The 21,718-nt window shown below is 41.5% G+C and overlaps 1 protein-coding gene across 2 annotated transcripts in view; it reads right to left on the reverse strand.

Annotated features, from left to right (window-relative positions):
- Positions 1 to 21,718, reverse strand: part of LOC122070277 (chloroplast envelope membrane protein) — an 88,721-nt gene that overhangs the window by 20,106 nt on the left and 46,897 nt on the right. For both annotated transcript variants that reach the window (XM_042634403.1, XM_042634402.1), the window contains one exon: positions 5,072 to 5,169. In XM_042634403.1, coding sequence (XP_042490337.1) covers positions 5,072 to 5,169 — 98 coding nt within the window. The remainder of the gene's footprint in view (positions 1 to 5,071; positions 5,170 to 21,718) is intronic.

Below are 21,718 nucleotides of genomic sequence, written 5' to 3' on the forward strand. Positions count from 1 at the left end.
AGCGTCTCTAACAGATTGAGTTTGCATCAGCCACCACCTCCACTACTACTTTAGCTCACACAGGTAACTCTGCCCTTCTTACCTCTATCTCCACACCTTGGATTATTAATTCCGGTGCTTCCTGGCGTATGACGGGTATGTCCAACTTGTTTTCCTCCATTTCTAAAGTTTCTAATTCTTCTCTTGTTGTTCTTGCTGATGGTTCCTCTACTTAAGTGACAGGTTATCGTGTGGTCTCTCCTACCTCATCTATGAATCTATCCCCTGTTCTCTATGTTCCTAAGTTGCCATTAAGTCTTCTATCTGTTAGTCAACTTACCAAGTCTCAATTGTTTTCTGATGTTTTTCCCTTCATAGTGTTATTCAGGACCTTCAGACCAGGAGAACGATTGGTGGAGGGCTTGAGTGGGATGGTTTGTATTATTTGGATGGCACTAATACGACTATTGCTGTTGCTACAACTACTAGTGGTTCTCCTCTTCATTGGCACTTCCATCTTGGGCATCCCTCCCTGTCTATGCTTCAGTTGATGGTCCCCAGTTGTCGCTCCCTTTCTTGTATTGAATGTGAGACTTGCGAACTTGGGAAGCATCATCGCTCCACGTTTCCTACTTGTAGCATGACTCATAGTTTGTCTTTAGTGTCATTAGTTCATTCAAATATTTAGGGACCCGGTCGGGCTAGTAATAGATTAGGTTTTTCTTACTTTGTTAGTTTAGTTGATGACCTCTCGCTTGACTTGGGTCTACTTGTTAAAAGATCGGCCACGATTTCTCTCTGTGTTCAAACACTTTTATCATGAAATAAAAACTCAATTTGATGCTTTAATTAAAAAATTTCGGTCTGACAGCGTACTTCAATATACTCAACGAGAAATATCTGAGTTTTGTTTATCTAATGGCAGGATCCATCAAACCAGTTGCTCCTATACTCAACAAAATAAGGTTGCAGAGCGGAAAAATTGACATAGGGAGTTGACCAGTCCATTATGATTCACATGCATGCTCCTAAGCATTTTTGGTATGATGCAGTTCTTACTGCCTGTTACCATATTAATCGTATGCCCTCATCTGTCTTGGATAATCATACCCCATGTTTTGCTTTATATTTCCATGCATCTTTATTTAGTCTTCCTCCTCGCATTTTGGTTGTGTATGTTTTGTTCATATTTTACAACCCCAAGTTGATAAATTATCTCCTCGGGAAGCTGAATGTTTATTTTTTAGTTATTCTCGAACTTAAAAAGGGTATAAGTGTTTTGATCCTATTTCTCATCGACAATTTGTCAGTGGTGATGTTACTTTCTTTGAAAGTACTCCTTATTATTGTCCTTCTATTCCATCATTATTTTGCCTGTAGCTCCTCCTAATGGACCACTTATTCCGGTTCTTGTATCTCTTGCCAATGAGCCTACTCTTCCCCTACAAATGTATTAGTGGCTTTGGAAGACTGTGCCGCCATCCTCTATTACCAATCCTCCCTGGGACTGTAGGTCTTTTTAACCAACCCATTGCCCTTCGAAAGGTATGGATTCTTGTACTAAAAAACCATTGGCGGCTTACCTATTGAAAGTTATGAGCCTATTTCTCATCTTCCATCTCCTTTTCGCAATCTTGCTTTTTCTTTGTCTACTAACTCAATTCCTATATCCCATTATGAGGCCTTGTCTCAAACTGGGTGGAAAGTAGCTATGGATATAGAAAAGGATGCACTGTTATCTCGTCAGACATAGACTCTTGTGGATTTACCTCCTGGTAAGGATCTTGTGCGGTGTTTATGGGTGTACACTATTATATATAATCTTGATAGTTCTGTTGAGCATCTTAAAGCGGAGATTGGTAGCCAAAGGATATACTTAGACCTATGGTGTGAACTATTTTGAAACATTCTCTCTGGTGGCACGGTTGAACTCTGTTCGGGTTCTTATATCTCTTGTTGTCAATCTCGATTGGCCTCTATCAAATGAATATCAAAAAATGCTTTTTCAATATGGCAATCTTCAAGAAAAAGTTTATATAGAGCAACCTCCAGGATATGTCACTCAAGGGGAGTATTCTTGTAGAGTATGCAAACTTCATATGGGTTGAAGCAATCACCACGGGTGTGGTTTGACATATTTAGTTTTACTGTTCTTTGTTGTGGGTTCTCATAATGCTACTCTGATCACTCGATGTTTGTTCGGCACCAAAAGTCCAAGATTGTTTTCTTGTTGTTTACGTGGATGATATCATTATATCCGGCAACGATGATGCAGGTATAACTAAAGTTAAATCTTATCTTCATCACCATTTCCTGATGAAGGACTTGGGATCCCTCTGGTATTTTCTTGGGATTGAAGTTCTTCGGAGTAAGAAAGGGATTAGCTTGTCCCAAAGGAATTATATTCTTGATCTTCTATCTGATACGAGGTTGTTGGCCTCCAAGTCGGTTGATACTCCTATGGACCCTCATCAAAAGTTTGGGGCTACTGATGGTGAAGACTTTGAAGAAAAACACCGGTATAGAAGATTAGTGGGAAAACTTATTTACCTCATTGTCACTAGATCGGACATATCATTTGCTGCTGGAGTGGTTAGTCAATACATGCAATCTCCCAAGAAGATACATTGGGAGGTAGTCTATCGTATCTTGAAGTTTTTGAAAGGAGCTCCAGGGAAAGGGCTCGTCTATCGTCCCCATTAGAGTGTTGATTTTATTGACTTCTCTGATGCTGATTGGGCTAGTGCTAATGGTGACAGGAGATCAACCACCTGTTATTGCACATTTGTGGTGGTAATCTTGTTACTTGGTGAAGTAAAAAACAACATATGGTTGCGAGGAAGCTGAGTATTGAGCCATGGCTTATACTGTACCTAAGTTGATGTGGTTAAAATTATTACATTAATGAGTTAGGTTTTCCAGTCACTTAACCTATGAAGATGTTCTGTGATAATCAGGCGCCTATCCATATTGCAAGTAATCCTGTGTTTCACGAGCACACTAAGCACATTAAAGTGGATTGTCATTTGTGCGTAATGCTGTCACGAAGAAGTTAATCGTCACTCCGTTTGTTGGTTCCTTTGACCAACTCGGGTGATATGCATGGTTTAAGATCTCGGTGAGATCTCGCCGCTAATATCTCTCTTTTTCGAAAAGTTGAGACGAGATGTATGACGAGTTATAATTGTACAAAAACTCGACGAGATCTCAAGATCTCGCCAAAACTCACCAATTCTCTCTTATATCTCACCTCTCTACTTTTTTGAAGAAAAAACACTAAGGAGCAAGGAGTTTGGTGTTTTTGCTTGAGGATCTCCATTCCTACACTCATTGAAGCTTAAAGAGTAGAAAATATTACCTCCTCATCCACATTTGAAGTTACTTTAATTTTCAATGTATGTGAATGTGACTCATCAGTCATCAATGTTAATTGTTAAATAATTAAGTAATTATCTATGATGTCTTTTAAATTCTTATGATTATGTTGTATCATGTGTTGATTGTGGAATGAGCATACTGGCCTAGGGTTCGAAGAGTCGGAGACTACTTACATAGGGTATAAAGTCAAAAGTACCATTTTAGTTTTGATTTTTAAAAACTGATGTTTCTATTGTGTTTAGAAGGCCTAAAATAGGGTAAATACCAAGTTTCAAGGGCTACAAAGACCATATGGCCACCGAGACCAACCACCAATTCGACAGGGAAAAAAAGACATGATTTTGGCAAGATCTCTCTTTTTTGGATCAGCAAGATGGGGGGCGAGAGAGAAATCTTAAACCTTGGTGATATGTTAACCAAGCCCTTGTTTGAACCTGCCTTCAGAAAATGATTTTACAAGCTGAGCATGGGTGATCTGTATGCTCCAACTTGAGGGGGAGTGTTAAAGGTCACATGGACCTTTTATACCGTGGAGTACAAAGGGACGAAAGGGTACATGTGTGAGTCGATGGATGCCTTGGCTCTCACTCTAAGTTTATTTCCTAGTTTATTTGTTTCCTATTAGTACTAGGATTCTATTCTAAGTTTATTTCCTAGTTAAGGTAGATTACAATATTACTTAGTCTCCTTTTTACTTGTAATACATTTTCGTTATAAATAAGAAAGGTAAGGGAGACTGCTGGTCATGATTCTGTGAACCAGCAGTCTCGGTTCTCTCCTCTCCTTCTCTTCTTCTTCCTTTTCTCTTGGGATTGCTGGGTATTTGCTTTGCATATTGTTACAATAGACATACCCGTTAGTTAGAGATGATATGATAAAATAAATTGAAGTTTTATCAATAGTTTTTGAGCTATTGAACTCCGCACATGGGACTGGTAAACCAAATCTGTCCAGTTGCTTCTGTTCTCTTCTTCTTCTAGTTCAGAATTATACAGCAAATCAGGTGCTATCTCTTCAATCTTTTCTTTATGTTTCTTCTTCTAACTCTTTCTCTCTTTACACCGATCTCTAAATCTTATTATATCTTTTGTGAAACTAAATTTCTCCTTTCAAATCTAGTTATTCTCTCTATAATGTAATTATATATTATGCTGAGATTATTTAGTTCTTGAACTTAGCTCGAGATATAATCAGACTGGATATCATTTATTTGATCATAACTGATTTCATTGTTCTAGGGTCCATTGATAGGTCTGGTTAAGCCTTACACTCCACCAGAATTTCCACCAGATCTGATTGTTTGATCTTGAGTGAGACAGTAAATTTCCGCTATTATTGGTCTAAGCTGTTCTTATACTAGTCCTATCAACTTCTATATTCATCCTTATCATAGTTCTTGCTTCCAGATTCTTTCTAGAACCTTAGACTGCATTAGGGTTGGGATAGGGGGAGGCAATAAGAATCTCAGTAGGAAAAGTAAGAGAATAGAATAAAATAAATGGGGTATAGATCATGGTTCATTGTCATCTGAACCTGATGCAAAACCACCAAAGCCACATGAAATGAAAACAACTGCCGAACATTAGATTTAGTTCACCAATACACATGATTATAGGATGGTGTTGACATCATTTTCTATTTTTCATGCATATTCGCATTTTTAACTGTAAGAACATTCTTGTTAGCACTTTTGCATAAAAGAACAGAAAATTACCCCAGGAAAATGTCTGTAATAAGAATGATAAGAAATGCCTTCCCAGTATCTGAAGTATTATTTAATATCTTATATCCTGTAAATTTCAACAAAGCTACCTGCAGAAGTTGGGATACAATATGGAAAATGAATAAGAAAGGCATGGATCATGACCAGGTAATGCAGCTCAAGCACATCAAACAAAACAAAATCTCAAGCAATAAATAGGCACATTATAAGTATATGAGTAAGAACCCATAAAAGAAGTTTTTTTTGGTAAGTTTATGGGTTAGGTCCATGGACGGCTCACCCACCATAAAATATATGGATAGGCACTTAGTTTTGCCACATGGTAGGTTGGATGGAACTGAAACTTTATAGACAGGTAGACCTGAAGGTCCGCTGCTCACATGTCAGGTTTCAGCACAAATGCAGTTGACGAAGGCTATGTTTGTTTTGCAATAGATCATTTTAAGGGTTAAATGAAAAATAATACAAAATTGTATAAAGATTTGGAAAGGGGAAAGTTTTTTTTAACTAAAATGCAATACAAGAAGTTGGAAAACAACATCCATCGCAAAATTCAGGATGTTAATTCCCAAAAAAGTGATGGCATCTTGGTCATCGGTAATTATTGGCATGAAGGACTGCACACCCATCATATGCCTGGATTATTTCCCTCCTTCAATCATAAGATGCTATCAGTATTCTTGGCATGAAGGGCTGCACATCCATCATATGGCTGGATTATTTCCCTCCCTCAATCATCTTCAAATATGCTTCTTGGCCATATCCAACCAAAAAATGTCATGAAAGAAAAATATGAAGTAAAATTATGAGTACAAACAATTTTCCAGGAAAATATTTTATATTGAAACAAATGTAGCCCAAGCGGAAAACTAAACGATTGAAAAATCCAAGACTACCCAAAAGGTGCATAATATATCAATGCTTGGACTACAAACAGGTCCATGTCATCACATGGAAGGCATATGACCGAATTAGAGTCTAAATTTTGACACACTGCCAATCCAGACCTTTTCCTAGATATTAAATTGTCGGAATTGCCACATTACTCTTCCACAAAGCAGTATTAGGTGAGGTGTGTCGTCCATATATTCCTAGGTGGGTAAGTCACCCATGCAAACTTTTACCTAAGTCTATGCATTAATATAAAGTACACTTCGAATTGTTGATTCATCGCCACAGATGGCTTAGAACCAATAGTTCATTATCTAATGGATCTTTCCATTCTAATACTCCATCGAGAATTATCATATTATCAAATCTGTTCCTATCTACGAATGCTATTGGATCAAATGACAAAGACATTGTTGAGAAAGAGATGGCTTTTCCCGGATGAAATGAAACATTTGATTCATTTAACAGGAGAAAGATTTCCCATTCCTTAGCCGGAAAGATATGTGGCCATGAAAGAGGGATTAAGTGGAACAGAATTTATGGGGTGATAGAGTCATAGAAACACTGTTTCTCCATATTTTGGACCTTAGTCCATGGAACAATATGCTACTGCTGAAACATGAAGAATTGAATCTTAGATCAAACACCTATGTATGGATGTATGAACTGCCATAAACAAGAATTCTTGAACGGCGAACACAGAGCCTATTACTCACTACATCCAAAAATTTCCATTAATGAAACATGTAAATCCATTGGAAAAATCAAAAATACGCATGTCGATGGAAATGGTTTTGCTATCGTTCCAATAACGAATCATTGGTTTACTGAATAACTAAATAAAATTAGATAAACCTTTCTCTTCATCTCAGGTCGATGGATCTTCTCAATTGGAAGATCTCCTATATGGAGAATACACATTCCAGTTGACCGAGCCTAATTCTAATTGTTTTCTTCTGAAGCAAAGATATCCACGGGGGCCGGTTCATCCTATTCAGATATTCACAACCAAGAGGTACTGGATTCTCTTTCGGATAGGCCCTGAAAGGAGAAGGAAGGCTGGAATGCCAACAGACGTCGCTTATCGAGGGAATTGTTTCTAAGCCGACAAAGGCACTGTTTTGCCTACCGACACGGCTCACTAATCGGTTACCTTCTGTTACCCTTCAATCGGCGGGCCTTGGCTTAGTTTTAGAGGTTAGTTACACATCTATCTCACTTGTAACTACCTGACATCCATAATAGAGTCCGACCACAACGACCGAATTGATTATCTTCATGCATAAAGATAATAGATTACCTAGTAGAAAAGATTTCATAATCATCACAAGCCTCCCCTTTTTCTTTTCTATTGCAATTTCTCGATTATTATATGATGATTTATTAACTTTCCATATATATACCCTTTTGGTCTTATGGTGATTCAAGAGAAGTACCCATGTAGGCACTTCTCTTCTCTCCTTAGGATTGGAGGGCTAGTTTATTCACCCATCCCTCCGTATCCTGGCGAGAACGGATACGGTTCACGTTAGGCAACACGTGATCAGACGCTCTCACGGATGTCTCAGACCTCTGGGCGGCTCATTACTGGGTGATATAACACTGTTGGCGCCCATAAGATGCGGATTTGACGCTAATTCGGGCCTATTGTACCCCCACCCGCCTCAGTTTCTCGGCATGTGCCTGAAATTCAGGCTAACAAATCCCGATATATCGGCCTGAGAATTTCAGGGACAGAACTTGCTTAGGCAGTTCGCCAACCACACTCGAGCCCCTCAAACTCAAACATCTCATTGGTTGGACACTTACAAGTCTAGGTTACTACATTCGCAGTTCATGCCTCCCTCGCGAGTCCGGTCGCTCGGTCGGATCTTCAGGGCAATCAAAATTTTCCTCTCCTTTCCCTAAAATCTTCAAATGACTAAGGACTGAGGCTTTGCAAGTCGTTTCGAGCGGACGAATAATGCCGGTTTGCACTCAGGAATACCAAATAGGCCCGTTGGTTCCCTTGGGAAAAAGGGGCTCCGTATGCAATCGGGATCGAATAATTGCAGGTTTGCGCTCCGGATGAAAGCGTTGCTAGGGGCTTGGAGCGGCAAAGAAAGTTCTGCCAACTCACGGAATGATTCTTTCCCTCCTTCCCTAGGGTTGAAAGCTTACGGATACTATGGGATACGGTTGCCCGTAAGAGAGTAATGCCTCTCAATCGAATAGGCCGTACCAAGTTGCCGTGTATGGCGCGAACGATAAATAAAGGAGCTGAACTACCTAGACTCTGTGATCACTGGAAACGGGCGAGTCCTCCCCGTCACCCATTGGTAAGGTAGGCCGCTTTCCAATGTCTTGTCAAAATAAGAACCTTCGTCACCTCACTAGAAAGTCCGAGTACTAGTGCTAAAACGTACCACGCCTGACGCTAAAATATTATGTTGGGTCCAACCCACTTCTCAAACCAATCCAGATCTTCGTTTGCATAAGCCGTATTCTTTGGATCTAACGGGTAGCGGACCCGCTGTCTCCAAAGAACACCTGGGGAAAACAAAAAGATACAACAAAGCAAAGTTAATACAGACAAAACCATTATTTTGGAGTCAATCTATTAGGAATAGGGTTACATAGTTATGGTTCATTCACATTAACATCTAATTGAAGAAGGCTTAGAAGAGAAGACTGGAAAGCCGGAGTCAGCCAACCGTGGTGAAAAGGCGGCAAGCACAGATGATAGGGACATCACTAAAGAGCTTAACTGACGAGCTTTTTTTGTGATTTGCGCTTCTGCTCACTGGCTAGATCGGACTGTCTGTACCTTTGCAAAATAAGACCAATATAAGTAGAGGCAGTAGCATAGTATTGTCCGATTCGTGAGGATAGGGAAAAGTCTTTTTACACCCAAAATGAGTATTAGTAATAAGGGGTCGCTGTATGCTTCTTACATTTCCATCAATCGGAATATTACAGCGATTTCCATCTTTGGACCGTTGGAGATGGGGTCACTTCACTGGTTTGTAAAAGTATTTTTGTTGTTTCACTAATTACTACTATCCTAAACACATCATGGTATGGGGTTATTTGAACTAGAAGATCAAACCAGATTTTAGAACAAGACTTGATAAGTAATGGTCATCTGATTAGATTCTCATTGTGCGGGAAGCTCACTCGTTCCTCTGTTCTATGTCGGAGCCATTCTTGGGCTGCTCATCCTACCTGATCGCTTCGGCTTACCGGGATCCTTGGCTTTTTGGCTTCCTTGCCTGCTTTCTCCTAGCCCTCCCTACCGTCGCTCTCTGTTATCGATCTTTGCAAGAGGCTTCCCTATCTACAAAAGGGGCCACATGATCAACTGGTATAATGAATGGCACATGAAAAGATATAAAGAATTTGAGCATTAGCGGATCCTGGCCTGGATTTGCCCAATCTGGATGCATCCATTTTTTATTAATCCAAAAGTTGAGAAAGCATTTAAATTTAGTTTTTTAATATACGTCAAAGGGAATAATATCTATCTGGTAGATAGATGTGTTTAGTCTGAACTCTGAAGCACATTAATCTACTATATTTTTATTAATTTTTATTTTTAATACTATAATCTAATTTGATGAATATTAAAATACTTAAAAAATATATTTATAGAAATTATTTTATTAGAGTACGCAAAACAAAAACTAATTGGGGGAATGCACATCCGTCAATAAGATATTATGAATCCCACCTCAAAATGGATATAGATTTCTAGTGTGAAACCTAGGCATGGTTCCTAAAAGAGAACAATTCAAACTCAAATGAGTAAACAAGAACCCAAATCCAAATGACCAGCCCTACTTCCTTATAGAAAGTTACTGATTTCTTTGAACAATTTAAAGATAATCTCAACAATAAACTCAACTAGGCCTTCTCGCAACCAAATGAATCAGCTGCATACATTCTTTTTTCCATTCAAATCTATTTGAAGTCATATTTAGCTAAAACCATACATATCTTTTTCTCACCACTTTTCCTATGGTTAGATTTCGTTTATTTCTTGTGTTTTTTTAAACGAAATAGCCTACAAAATAAGAAAAAGACAATGTTTCGGCCGAAATTTTGGTATTTCCCCGAAATTTTGTGACAAGTCAGACCATCTCACCAAAAAGATACAAATTGTGCTTTATAAGAGGACATGCCTCGTGAGATGGGGTCAAAATTTCGACCCCCATCTTGCCTATCTCAGCTGGTTTGTCCTCTTCGCACCTATAGAACACAAAATCAGTGGGAGACTTAGTTATTTAGCCACATCATCAACTCAACTTGCTGAAGATCACTCCAAGGGCTCCCATTATTGAAGATCCACACACTTCCAATGTTTTAAAGGTAAACCACTTTCCACAAAACTATTTTTTTGCAAAAACTAATATAAATACATGTTTGTTAGGGATAGATTTTTTATAAATCATTTTATTTTTCTAGTTAGAAAAATACATTTTCCATTAAAAAAAAATTGAGAAAAGTATGGTGAATATAGCTTTGATGGAACTCTATTATAAAAAAAGGTCATACCTAGTGCACAAGGTTCTCTCTACAGTGAGGTCTAGGAGGGGCATCGTGTAGGTAGCCTTACCCCCTGCTTCGTGTAGGAGAGGTTATTTCCAAGTTTTGAACCATTGGCCGATCTACGGCTCCATTGTGTCGCAATTTTTTCCATCTGGTAAATAATTGTTTTAATTAAAAAAAATATATATATATATATATATATATGATAAGTAATTTAATAATTCAAAAAAAAAATAAAAGGAAAAATATGAAAGTAATTTTATTAACTTGTTTTACTAGAATACTATGTCTTGTATTAGTAAAATAGTGTCTATAATAGGCGATATTTCATAACATATACAGTCATGATACAGAATAGTTTGACGGTTGCTGCCAAACAAGGGTGCAATTCTAAAACACCACTATGTATCATTCTTTTTTGCAAATTCAAGTTCTTAATATGTTTTTTTTTTTGGATAAATAAATAATTCATTACCAATAGGAGAAGAATATATAGGGGGAGAAGCCTAAGCCAACAGGGAAAGGCAAGCCCCAATGGGGAACAACAGAAAACAAAGAGCAAAAACACAAAAGCTCAAAAGAGAAAAGGGGTCTGGGGGGGAGAATCAAACATGATAGATGAGGTCCACCTGCATGTTCCAAGAGGAGATGATGTGGGACTTCTTTGGGGATATGGGGATAGGCCGGGAGAGGGGGCTAAGGAGGCTCTGGACTTTGGAAGTAACATCAATGTAGATAGCTTTCCAAATCTTGTCCGGAGACCTAGACTTGGGGGTCAATCTACGAATGTTACGCTCCATCCAAAGGTGATTGATGGTAGCACAAAATGCCAGCTTAACTATCATGTCACAAATGGAAGGGCCTGGGAAAGTCATATCAATCCAGATACATTATCTATCGAAGTTCGAAGGGGAGGATAGGTCTGGAATTTGGCCAGCATTTCGACATCACTAACTTCAAACCTTGGCAGAGAAGGGGCAGGAGAAGAAGAGATGGGGGATGTCTTCAACGCCCAAAAGGCAGAGGCAGCAAGCATGGTTGGCTGAGATACAATGACGAATAAGGAAGGATTGAGTGGGGAGACAGTTGGTAAGGCATCTCTAGAGGGTAAAGCTGTGATGGGGAATGTGACCCTTAAACCAGACTATCTTATGCCAAGGAACGACTAGGGAAGGGAGTTTAATGTGCGACCAAGCTGAGATGGAGGAGAAGATCCCATTGGAGGAGGGGAGCCAAATGCAGACATCAGCTTTACCTTTATGGCCGTGGGGGGAGGAGGGGGGCCACCAACTAGAGGGGTAAAGAATAGAGGAGACCATGGCAGTAGAAGAGAGACCGGAGGAGTAGATAACCCTAGGGGTAAGGAGGTGAGAAAGAATACCCAAAGGGTGCCAGGGGTCATTCCAAAGGGAGGTGGAGAGACCAGTTCCAATGGATGAATGGAGTGGGAGATGGCAGAGAGGGCAATAGATCTATGCTCAAGGATCTTCCTCCAGATCCATGAGGCATCCGAAATGGAAGGGGCCATCCAGATGGGGTTGTGCTTTAGAAGACTAGAGTAAATCTAGTCAACCCAGATGCTTTTGTGCTTGGATGCAATTTTCTATATGAGCTTAAGGACACCAACAGAATTAGCATCCTTAATTCTCCTAATCCCAAGGTCACCTTCAGATTTGGGACGGCAGACTTTTTCCAACCAAGAGGCCTGAGGAATTTGGAGGAGTCAGAGCCTTTTCAAAGGAAAGAGGAAAGGAGACCTTCAAATGATTTGATAATCGAGGCCAGAAGGATGAAGGTGCCAGACCAATAGAGATACAGAGATTGGAGGACCGATCTAATCAATATAAGGTGGCCGGCGAAAGAGAGGAGTTTTCCTTTCCAGAGCTGAAGCTTCCTTTTGAGATGATCAAGCAGGGGGTGCAATCGTAGGCAGAAAGCCTGGAAGAGATGAGGGGCAGCCCCAGGTATTTAACAGGAAGGGAACCAAGAGGGACACCAATAATGCCATTGATGGTTTCCTTTGTCTCCTGAGAGATACCAAAGAGGAAAATGTTAGACTTAAGAAGATTGATTTTGAGACCCGAGAGGCTTTCAAATGAATGAAGGGAGGACATAATGGTACTAACGGAGAGGAGATCAGCTTTGGAAAAGATCATGATGTCATCAGCAAAAGCTAAGTGGGAGAGGAGGAGATTTTTGCACTTGGGGATAGGGGAGATGAGATGAATATCCGTGGTAGATTGAATAGAGCGGGAGAGGATTTCGAGAGGAAGGGAGAAAAGAAGGGGGGAGAGGGGGCATTCCTGGTGAATGCCACGGCTTGAGGGGAAGTAGCTAGCCGAGCTGCCATTCACAAGGACGGAGAAGTAGGGAGAAGAAATGCAAGTGTGAATCTAATGAATAAAGGAGGGGGGAAGGCCATTTAAAGCAGCACATTCTCGATGAAATCCCAGCTTATTGTGTCAAAAGCTTTATGAATGTCGATCTTGAGGAAGGCAGCCGGGGAGTGATTCTTTCAATCAAACCCCCTAACAATCTCGTGACAGAGGATTATGTTGTCAACGATACTCCTGCCAGCTATGAAGGCGGATTGATTTGGGCTGACAAGAGAATCAATCGCCTTTTCGATCCTATTAACAAAGATCTTGGCAATGAATTTATAGAGGAGATTGCAGAGAGATGGGTCTGAAGTCATTCATGGAATCAGCTCCTTCCTTTTTAGGAATGATGCACATGAAGGTGTGGTTAATCCCCCCAATTTGATTAGGGTTGAGGAAGAAGCTACGCACTGTATGAATGAGATAATTCCGAATTAGATTCCAACTAGCCGAGAAGAATCCCATACTAAAGCCATCCGGACCTGGAGCTTTATTGGCCTTGTGAGAGAGGATTGCCGAAAGAATTTCATCATCGCAGGGAATGGATTGAAGGAAGGGAAGGTCACCTGGAACAAACTTGTTGATGAGATTGGGGGGGATGGGGGAGGAATGGGGGGGCTAAAGATCCTTTGGAAATGAGAGACAGCCTCAGTCTTGATAAGATCGGGGGAGAAGAGTTCAATCCCGGAGGAAGAAATGAGCTTAGGGATGGTATTGAAATTATTCCTAGCTCTGAGGGAGAGATGGAAGTAAGCCGAATTGGAGTCACCAAGGTTAAGCCATTTGATGCGAGCTTTCTGGCGGAGAAAGCTTTCCTCTTGCTCAAGGAGCAGGGAAAGGTCCAAGGCAGCTGCTTTTTCTTCCTCAGCCAGGAGAGGGTCGAGGATGTCAAGCTGAAGCCTGGATTGAATAGAGAGGAGCTTTTCTCGGCCAACAGCGACCTGAGTCGGGGATGTCAAGCTCAAGCCTGGATTAAATGGAGAGGAGATTTTCTCGGCCAACAACGACCTGAGTGGATATGTTCCCGAAGGTGGAGGAGTTCTAAAGCTTAAGGACAGCTTTCACATTTTTTAGCTTTCTTGAAAATGCAAGGAGGGGAGAAAGAGAGCGAGCAATGGGGATGTTCCAGGCATTGAGGACTAGGTTGTGTTAGTCATAATGGGAGGTCCACAAGTCGAAGAATTTAAAAGGTTTGGGCCCGAATGAGCGGAAAGGAAGAACATCAAGGGATATCGGACTATGATTAGAAATCCCAGGAAGATTGAAGCATGCATGGGAGGAGGGAAAGGTGTCTAACCAAGCTTCATTAGTGAGAACTCTTTCCAGCTTACAAGCAACCCGGTCAGGGGCAGCTCTCCTGTTATGCCAGGTAAATTTAGCACCCGACCATCTGAGGTCAGCGAGAAAGAGATCCTCAATACAGTTATTGAAGGAGTCAACTGCCTGGGAATCAATGTGGTTACCTCCATTTTTTTCATGCCCGAAGCGAATAACATTGAAGTCACCAACGACTCCCCACGGCCTAGAACCAAAGGAAGGGGAAAGGGAGAGAAGGTTGGCCCAAAGGGGGAGCCTCAGAGGGGTTCGGTTGTGGGCAAAGACAACAGAGAGAAAACAGATGAATGGACTGGAGTGGTGAGAGATCGAGAGGTGCATAACTTAAGCAGAGACAACATAGTTCTTAATATGTTTATTTACCTTAAAACGAGCTTCCAAGTTTAAGGTCATAATATGGTTGTTTGACCACCGAAACAACAATTCGAGACAATAAAAGAAAAAATGCATTAACTCGCCAATATCTCGGCAAGATTTCGGTGGTTTCGAAACGAGATTTCGAACCTTCTATCAGCCTACCCATTGTTCTTTTAATTGATTTGCACCATATCACTTCTTAACAGTGACATGGTGCATTCAATGGCCTTCACCATCTCAATGAACTTCTCAATTTGTCACCTATTTGAACCACTTCTATATCACCTCATGCCCTAATTTCTTATTTATCTTTCCTGGGTTTCACCACTCATCCGTCTCAACATCCTCAGACCTTTGATACACTAAGTTGTCATATCTTCCCAACTTAGTCTTTCTTTTTTGTATAGAATTCAAATAAAGTTCCTTGCAATCACAGGTTAGGCTGTGGGACCTCCTATGTTGGAGGATGTATGGATTGAGCATCATTTTACTTTCTGACCTGATCAAGAGTTTGGATATAAATGGTGGTTCCTCATCGATCAGCTACTAAAAACCCACTAACTTGTCAAATCTTCTCAATTTTTGGCATTCTCTATTGGACAGAATCCAAGGATTTTCCATGCAAAATCATGCCATGAACTTCAGCACCTCGTATGTGGAGGAATGTATGGATCATGCATCTTTTTCAGACAAACTCCAAGGATTTCCCATGCAAAATCATGCAGTGAACTTCAGCACCTTGTATGTGGAGGACTGTATGGATGATGCATCTTTTTCGCTTAAGACCTGATCAGAAGTTTGGATTTCAGTAACTATTCCCCGTAACATTTTGCACAGAAATAGGGTTTATTGTTTTGGGATATCGATCACATTTAGAGCTACGAAGACAGTTTACATTTTATATGACAGCACAAAAGCCTCAAAACTTCTGGCTTGCAGTAGTGATCAGTGAAGTGATGAATTAGTTTCATGGACCCTAAATAATACAAGTTGCATATATATATATATATGGAAGAAAGTTTTCTGTCCAGGAGCATAGCTCCCACACCTGTGCACCTGTGTCTTTCTCTCTCCTCTCCTCTCCCCTGTAAAATGACCTCCAGTCCCATAGATTGAACCGGAAGGAGGATGCTGATTGGTCCTTGTGCAGGTGCAGGAGCAGGAGCTACGCTCCTAGACAGAGAGCACCTTCCCTATATATAGGAAGAAAGAACGCTGCCCGATAGTGTGTACCTGCACCAAGACACAGCGGGTGCAAAAAGAATGCGCTTCCCCATGCTGAAGATACTCGTGTACGCCTTCCCATTGGCTGCAGGTGCTGATGTGTACGTGCACTATCAAGTAGCATTCTCTCACCTATATATATTAGTTGGAAAACCAGGTGTTGGCTCGAACGAGTCAACCGAGTCAAATAAAAATTGCAAAACCTGGTCAAGAGTCATGAAGACTCGGTTAATATAAAACACGTTCAGACACGGACCGAGTTTGGCTGAGTCACAAGAGACTCGGTGTTTTGACCCGAGTTACATGAAACTCACCGAGTCTGGTCATTTGTTTTAAATATCTAAGCCGCTCAACTCAGCCTTCATGCTTCACTTCTTCAGGCTGCAACTCGATTAATGGCGATGGCGAGATGGCTATGAACCAGCTGCACCACTGCAGTACAGGAAGGCAATGAAGGAAGACAAAAAATCCTTTCTAATATTAGCCTTTGGGGGGTTATTAAAAGGAACACAAAATCCTTTCTAATCTCTCAACCACCCTGATTGAATGATGTGTTCTGTTGTGTGTTTCAATTTTAGAGTCATTGGTTCTTTCCCTTGATAATATTAGCCTTTGGTGGTTATTAAAAGGAAAACAAAATCCTTAGAGGAGAGCAGGTGAGCGGTGACTTTTGGATGCTTGGAGCCTTGGACCTGATTCCTAACTAATGCCTTACAAAGGGGGGGGGGGGGGGGGAAGACAGCTTTTCACATAGTACAGCTGACGAGTAGACCTTGATAGTGCTTGGTTTCCTTTTTCATCCTTTTCCCCAATGTTTTTGCTCATAAATGTCCTTGCTAGCGATCCTTTTTTCTTCAATATTTACTTGTTATGACATTTTTTTACTGTTGTACACTTGTACCCAAGAATTTGTGGTTTTGCTTTATAGCTTTGGGTATTTAAAAAAGCGAAATATATGACTCGTCTGAGTCACCAGGTTTGAAAAAAGATGAGTCGGGTCGGAAGACCTGGTTTCCAACTATGATATTATATATATATGAATCTATTGAAAGAGGTTTGGAGCCCTTTCCTTTTGTCGGCCAAATCAAACTCCTATTCTTGGCTCGGGCAGTTGTTGCTAGCAAATACCACTCTTTTTGGCTTTGGACCTTCCAAATCATTCCCGTAGGAGATCCGGACCAATTTTTTTCTGATTCTTCGATAAATAGATCCATTCTTTTCATAAAAAATAGGAGGTAGAACCAATAAATCTACAGATGGCATATGGGTCCTCAAAAGTGAAACTTTTCTTATATATATATCCACCTGTTCATAATTTCATGAGCATCATCTCAATTAATGTTTTCCTTTTATAAAATAGAGTGTGGAACAAATTCTTCTCTATTGGTTTATTGATCAACAAATTCAGTGATCACTTTTTGGGTCAAAAGACAATGGTGAGGAATTGGTTTGAGGACTTAGAAGCTTATACCAATTATACACATAAATTATGGGGTAATGATAATCACAAGTTCATAGTGTGGAGTCCAAGGACACCAAATATTTTAGGTTAGGGCTCTCAATGAAAACCAGGATCATAGAGCAGAATTTTAACCAGAACTGGGAGATTTATTAGATAACTCAAAATGGAGCAATCTGATGGGGCTGTAGCCCAGGTTGAGTATCAGTATGGATGTGGGGATTCAATCCTCAAAATCTGATCTTAATCCTACGGTCAGATCTGAAAATACTGGACTGCCACAGAAATAGAAGATGTTCTGTTTTAGAAATAGAAACTGATAGACATCAGTAAATAATTCCAGAATTTAGAAGATCAGGCAATATGGTAACAATCAGAATTAGAAACGGAGATTAGCAACCTGCAAAAGAAAATTTAAGAAATTATAAATACTACTGAAAACAAGATGGAAACTCAGGAATTTAGAAGCTGCAATTTAATCATGTTTCAACTGCAGTAGTATGAGTTCTGCTCAACAGAACTTAAGACAGAATGTGCAGGCCTCACTAGAATCAGAGATTGAAGTCAATAAAAGATCTCAGAACCTATGAAGGAATCACAATCGAGAGAAAAATATGAAAGTAGGATTGAAATTAAGTCTGAAGAAGAGACATCAGTGAAGGATTACAAATTCAGCCTTATCCCAACTTAATGTGGATCCATAAAAACAATACAATATGAAAAAGTTCAAACAGAATCGGGGTAGGGAAGAAATAAGAGATGACAGATGAGACTGTAAGAGGAAAGAGGCACAGCCCAAAAAGTCAGGAGAAGCTCAGCTAATTGGGTCGGCTACATGGATCATTGCCCTCCAGTCGGCTCTATCCAAGGTCATAATTGGGACAAGACCAATACTATGTTAGGCGTCTTATTCTAATCAGATCTGTCCTCCAATCTCTCTACTTCTATTGGTCTGGGATCTTTGTCCTTTTGTCTTCTACTATCAAATCCATTGAAGGTCTCTTCTGGTCCTTCCTCTGGAAGGGTTCTGATTCCTCTAAGTTCCTTCATCCTCTAGATTGGGAAAAGGTTTGTCTGCCCAAGATTGAGGTCTTGGTATCAGAAGAATCAAAGAGGTCAACTGGCATCCTGAAGCTCATTTGGAAAATTGTCTCCAAGCAGCGTAGTATCTGGGTTGATTGGGTCCACTCCTCTCTACTTACAACTCCCTTTGGACTTCTCTCATCCCCTCCGATGCTTCTTGGATTTTGCGCAAAATTCTTAGCTCCAGACCTCTTGCCCTTAATGCCATTTCCTTCAGTATTGGTAATGGCCAGTCGACCTCCCTTTGGATGGACCCTTGGCACCCTTCTGGCATTCTCTCATCCCTTGTCACTCTTACGATCATCTATTCCTCTGGCCTTTCCAAATCTTCCCTTGTCTCCTCTATTCTCTCATCCCAGGGCTGGTCCCCCCTCTCTACCACCCTCTTGCGGACCTCTGGGCCTCTCTCCTATCCATTCCCCTTGGTCACCGTGGTAGGGAAGACAAATGCATCTGGCTCCCCTCTTTTAATGGGTTGTTCTCCTCTGTCTCTACTTGGTCATTTGTGAGATCCTCTGGCCCTATTGTTCCTTGGCGAAATCTCATCTGGTTCAAAAGTCATATTCCCCGCCACAGCTTTACCACCTGGAGATGTCTCCCCAATTGCCTCCCTACGCAATCCTTCCTCATCCACCCCCACATCCCTGTTAACCCCTCCTGCTACCTCTGCCCTCTCGGTTCAGAGGATATCTTCCACCTTTTCTTCACCTGCCCCCCACTCCTCCTTGGTTTGGAAAACTGTCCTCTCTCGGTGCTGGCCCTCCAATAGGTCAATTCTCCCTTTTGATAGGGAATGGATTTGGGTCAATATGACATTTGCGGGCTCCTCCATTTGTGATACCATTGGTAAACTAGCGTTCTCTGCAACCATTAACCACCTTTGGATGGAGCGTAACATATGTAGATGGTCATCCAACTCCCGCTCCCCGGACAGGATTTGGAAAGCCAACTTCTTTGATATTATCTAAAATCCAATCCCCTCACACCCTCCACTCCCTCCTGTCTCGAACTCTATCAGAAATAGGCACATCATTGCTTCCTAAAACCTTATGCTGGTCCCCTCTCCCCCACCACTTGAAGCCCTCTCCTCCCCCTGACCCCCTCCTCCCTTATCGTTACCCTAGCTACTGGCCCCTCTCTCCTTGGCTCCTTTGATGTAGTTGTTTATTTTGTTGCTTTTTGTTTTGCTCCCCTTGGGGTTGGCTTTTCCTTATTGGCTTAAACCTCCCCTCGCCCCCCTTTCCCTTGTATTTTCTTTTCTCTTTGGGTATAAATTTATTTATTTATCCAAAAAAAAAAAAACCAATATTATGCATATCATTCCTCACCACTTTGCCTACAGTCATTTTAAGCCCACCCCTAGCTATTTTAGCTCCTTCAATCTGAATCAAATCACTCTTCTTTTTTTTTTTTTCTTGAATAAGAATTCATTACCAAGAAGGGAGAAATAGGGGGGGTGGAAATATACAGCCCTTGAGGGCAAAGAAGAAAAGAAAAAAGGGGGGATGTTACAGCCCAGAGTGGGAAGGGGGGAGGGGAGAGACAATACAGAATGGGGAAGGCCCCAAGAGGTGACTCTATGAGAGTTTTTGGGGGACCAAGAAACAGGGGAGAGAGGCATGAGAGAAAATTTGGAGGTGACCTCAAAGTAGATGGCATTCCATATATTGTCAAAATATGTAGAGTTGGAAATCCATCTATGGAGGTTGCACTCCATCCAAATGTAGTTAATGGCAGCTCCAAAAGCGATTTTTCCAGCAGTGTCACAGATGATCTTACCAATGAAGGTCATGTCTATCCAAATCTATTCCCAAGAAAGGGGGAGCAGGGTTCTGCTGGAAGGCCAGAAGAGAGTGAGGACCTTCTTCCAGAATGAAGAGGAAAACGGGTATTCGAAGAAAAGGTGATTTGTATTTTCCAAGCCATTCCAGCAGAGGAAGCAACAGGAGGGCAGGAATGTGGCAGTGGATGAGGAAAGCTTAGGTTGGGAGACAGTTGCAGAGGACTCTCTAAACGGTGAAGCTGTGAGGAGGGATATGGAATTTGAACCAGATAATTTTGTAATAGGGGCAATGAGTTCTAGGGGAGCGGACAATTGCCAAGCAAAGGAGGAGGAGAAGGATCCGGAAGGGGAGGGGGTCCAGATCACAATGTCAACTGAAGGGGTGGGGGGGAGGGGGGCCAGAAGGGGAGGAGAGGGTTAAAGAGGTTGGCCTGCACAAAGAGTCCGCAGAAATGGAGGACACAGGAGAATCTTTGGGGATGCCAGACGAGTAGACCGCCCTCGGGCCAAGCAGGAGAAGGATAATACCCAAGGGGTGCCAGTTGTCAAGCCAAACGGAAGTGGAGAGACCATTACCAATAATGTAGCGGATGGACTAGATAGCAAGGGGTCTAGCCAGGAGGATTTTCCTCCATACCCAAGAGGCATCTTTATGGGGGGCACCGTCCACAGGGAGTCCTTACGGAGGAGGGAAGAGTAGACCCACGATACCCAGATACCTTTGCTCTTAGAGGAAATCTTCCAGATGAGTTTGAGGATACCCGCCGAGTTGACATCTTTGATCCTTCAGAGGCCAAGCCTCCCTTAGCTTTAGGGAGACAGAAGAAGGACGAACTGATGGGGTGGAGGATTTCGAAGATTCCTTGCCCTTCCCTAGGAAAGAGCAGAAGAGGGATTCAATCGCCTTAATGGTCGCTTTGGGGAGGGCGAAGACGTTAGACCAATAAACGTAGGAAGATTGGAAGACAAATCTGATGAGCTCCAATCGACCAACATAGAAGAGGAGCTTGCCTTACCAAAGTTGGAGCCTTTTTCGAATGTTGTCCAACATAGGGGTACAATGATGGGCAGTCATCCGTAAGGAGATGAGAGGAAGTCCCAAGTATTCCCAGGCAAGGTACCAAGGGAGAAAACAATGAGGTCAAGGAGGTGGCCCTTAGTGTCCTCAGGGACACCGAAGAGGAAGATGTTGGACTTGAGGAGGTTAATACGGAGGCCAGAGATAGCTTCAAAGAGGTGAAAGGAGGAAAGAGTGGTTTTCATAGATGGGTGTCGGGTTTGGAGAAGATCATAAGATCATTAGCAAAAGAGAGGTGGGTGAGATTGATGGCTTTGCATTTGGGGAGGGGGGAGATGAGCAGATCATCGGTATGAGATTGGATAGATCTGGAGAGGACCTCAAGAGGAAGGGAGAAGGGGAAAGGGATAGGGGCATCCTTGTCTGATACCCATAAAGGAGGAGAAGAAATCTGCAGGGGATCCATTCATAAGGACGGAGAAGAGATGCAGGCATAAATCCAGTCAACGAAGGGGAGGGGAAAGGACATGGAGAGGAGGACTTGGAAGATGAAATCCCACTGAATAGATACAAAGGCTTTGTG

The sequence above is a fragment of the Macadamia integrifolia genome, unplaced genomic scaffold (assembly GCF_013358625.1).
Source record: "Macadamia integrifolia cultivar HAES 741 unplaced genomic scaffold, SCU_Mint_v3 scaffold870, whole genome shotgun sequence".
NCBI lineage: Eukaryota > Viridiplantae > Streptophyta > Magnoliopsida > Proteales > Proteaceae > Macadamia > Macadamia integrifolia.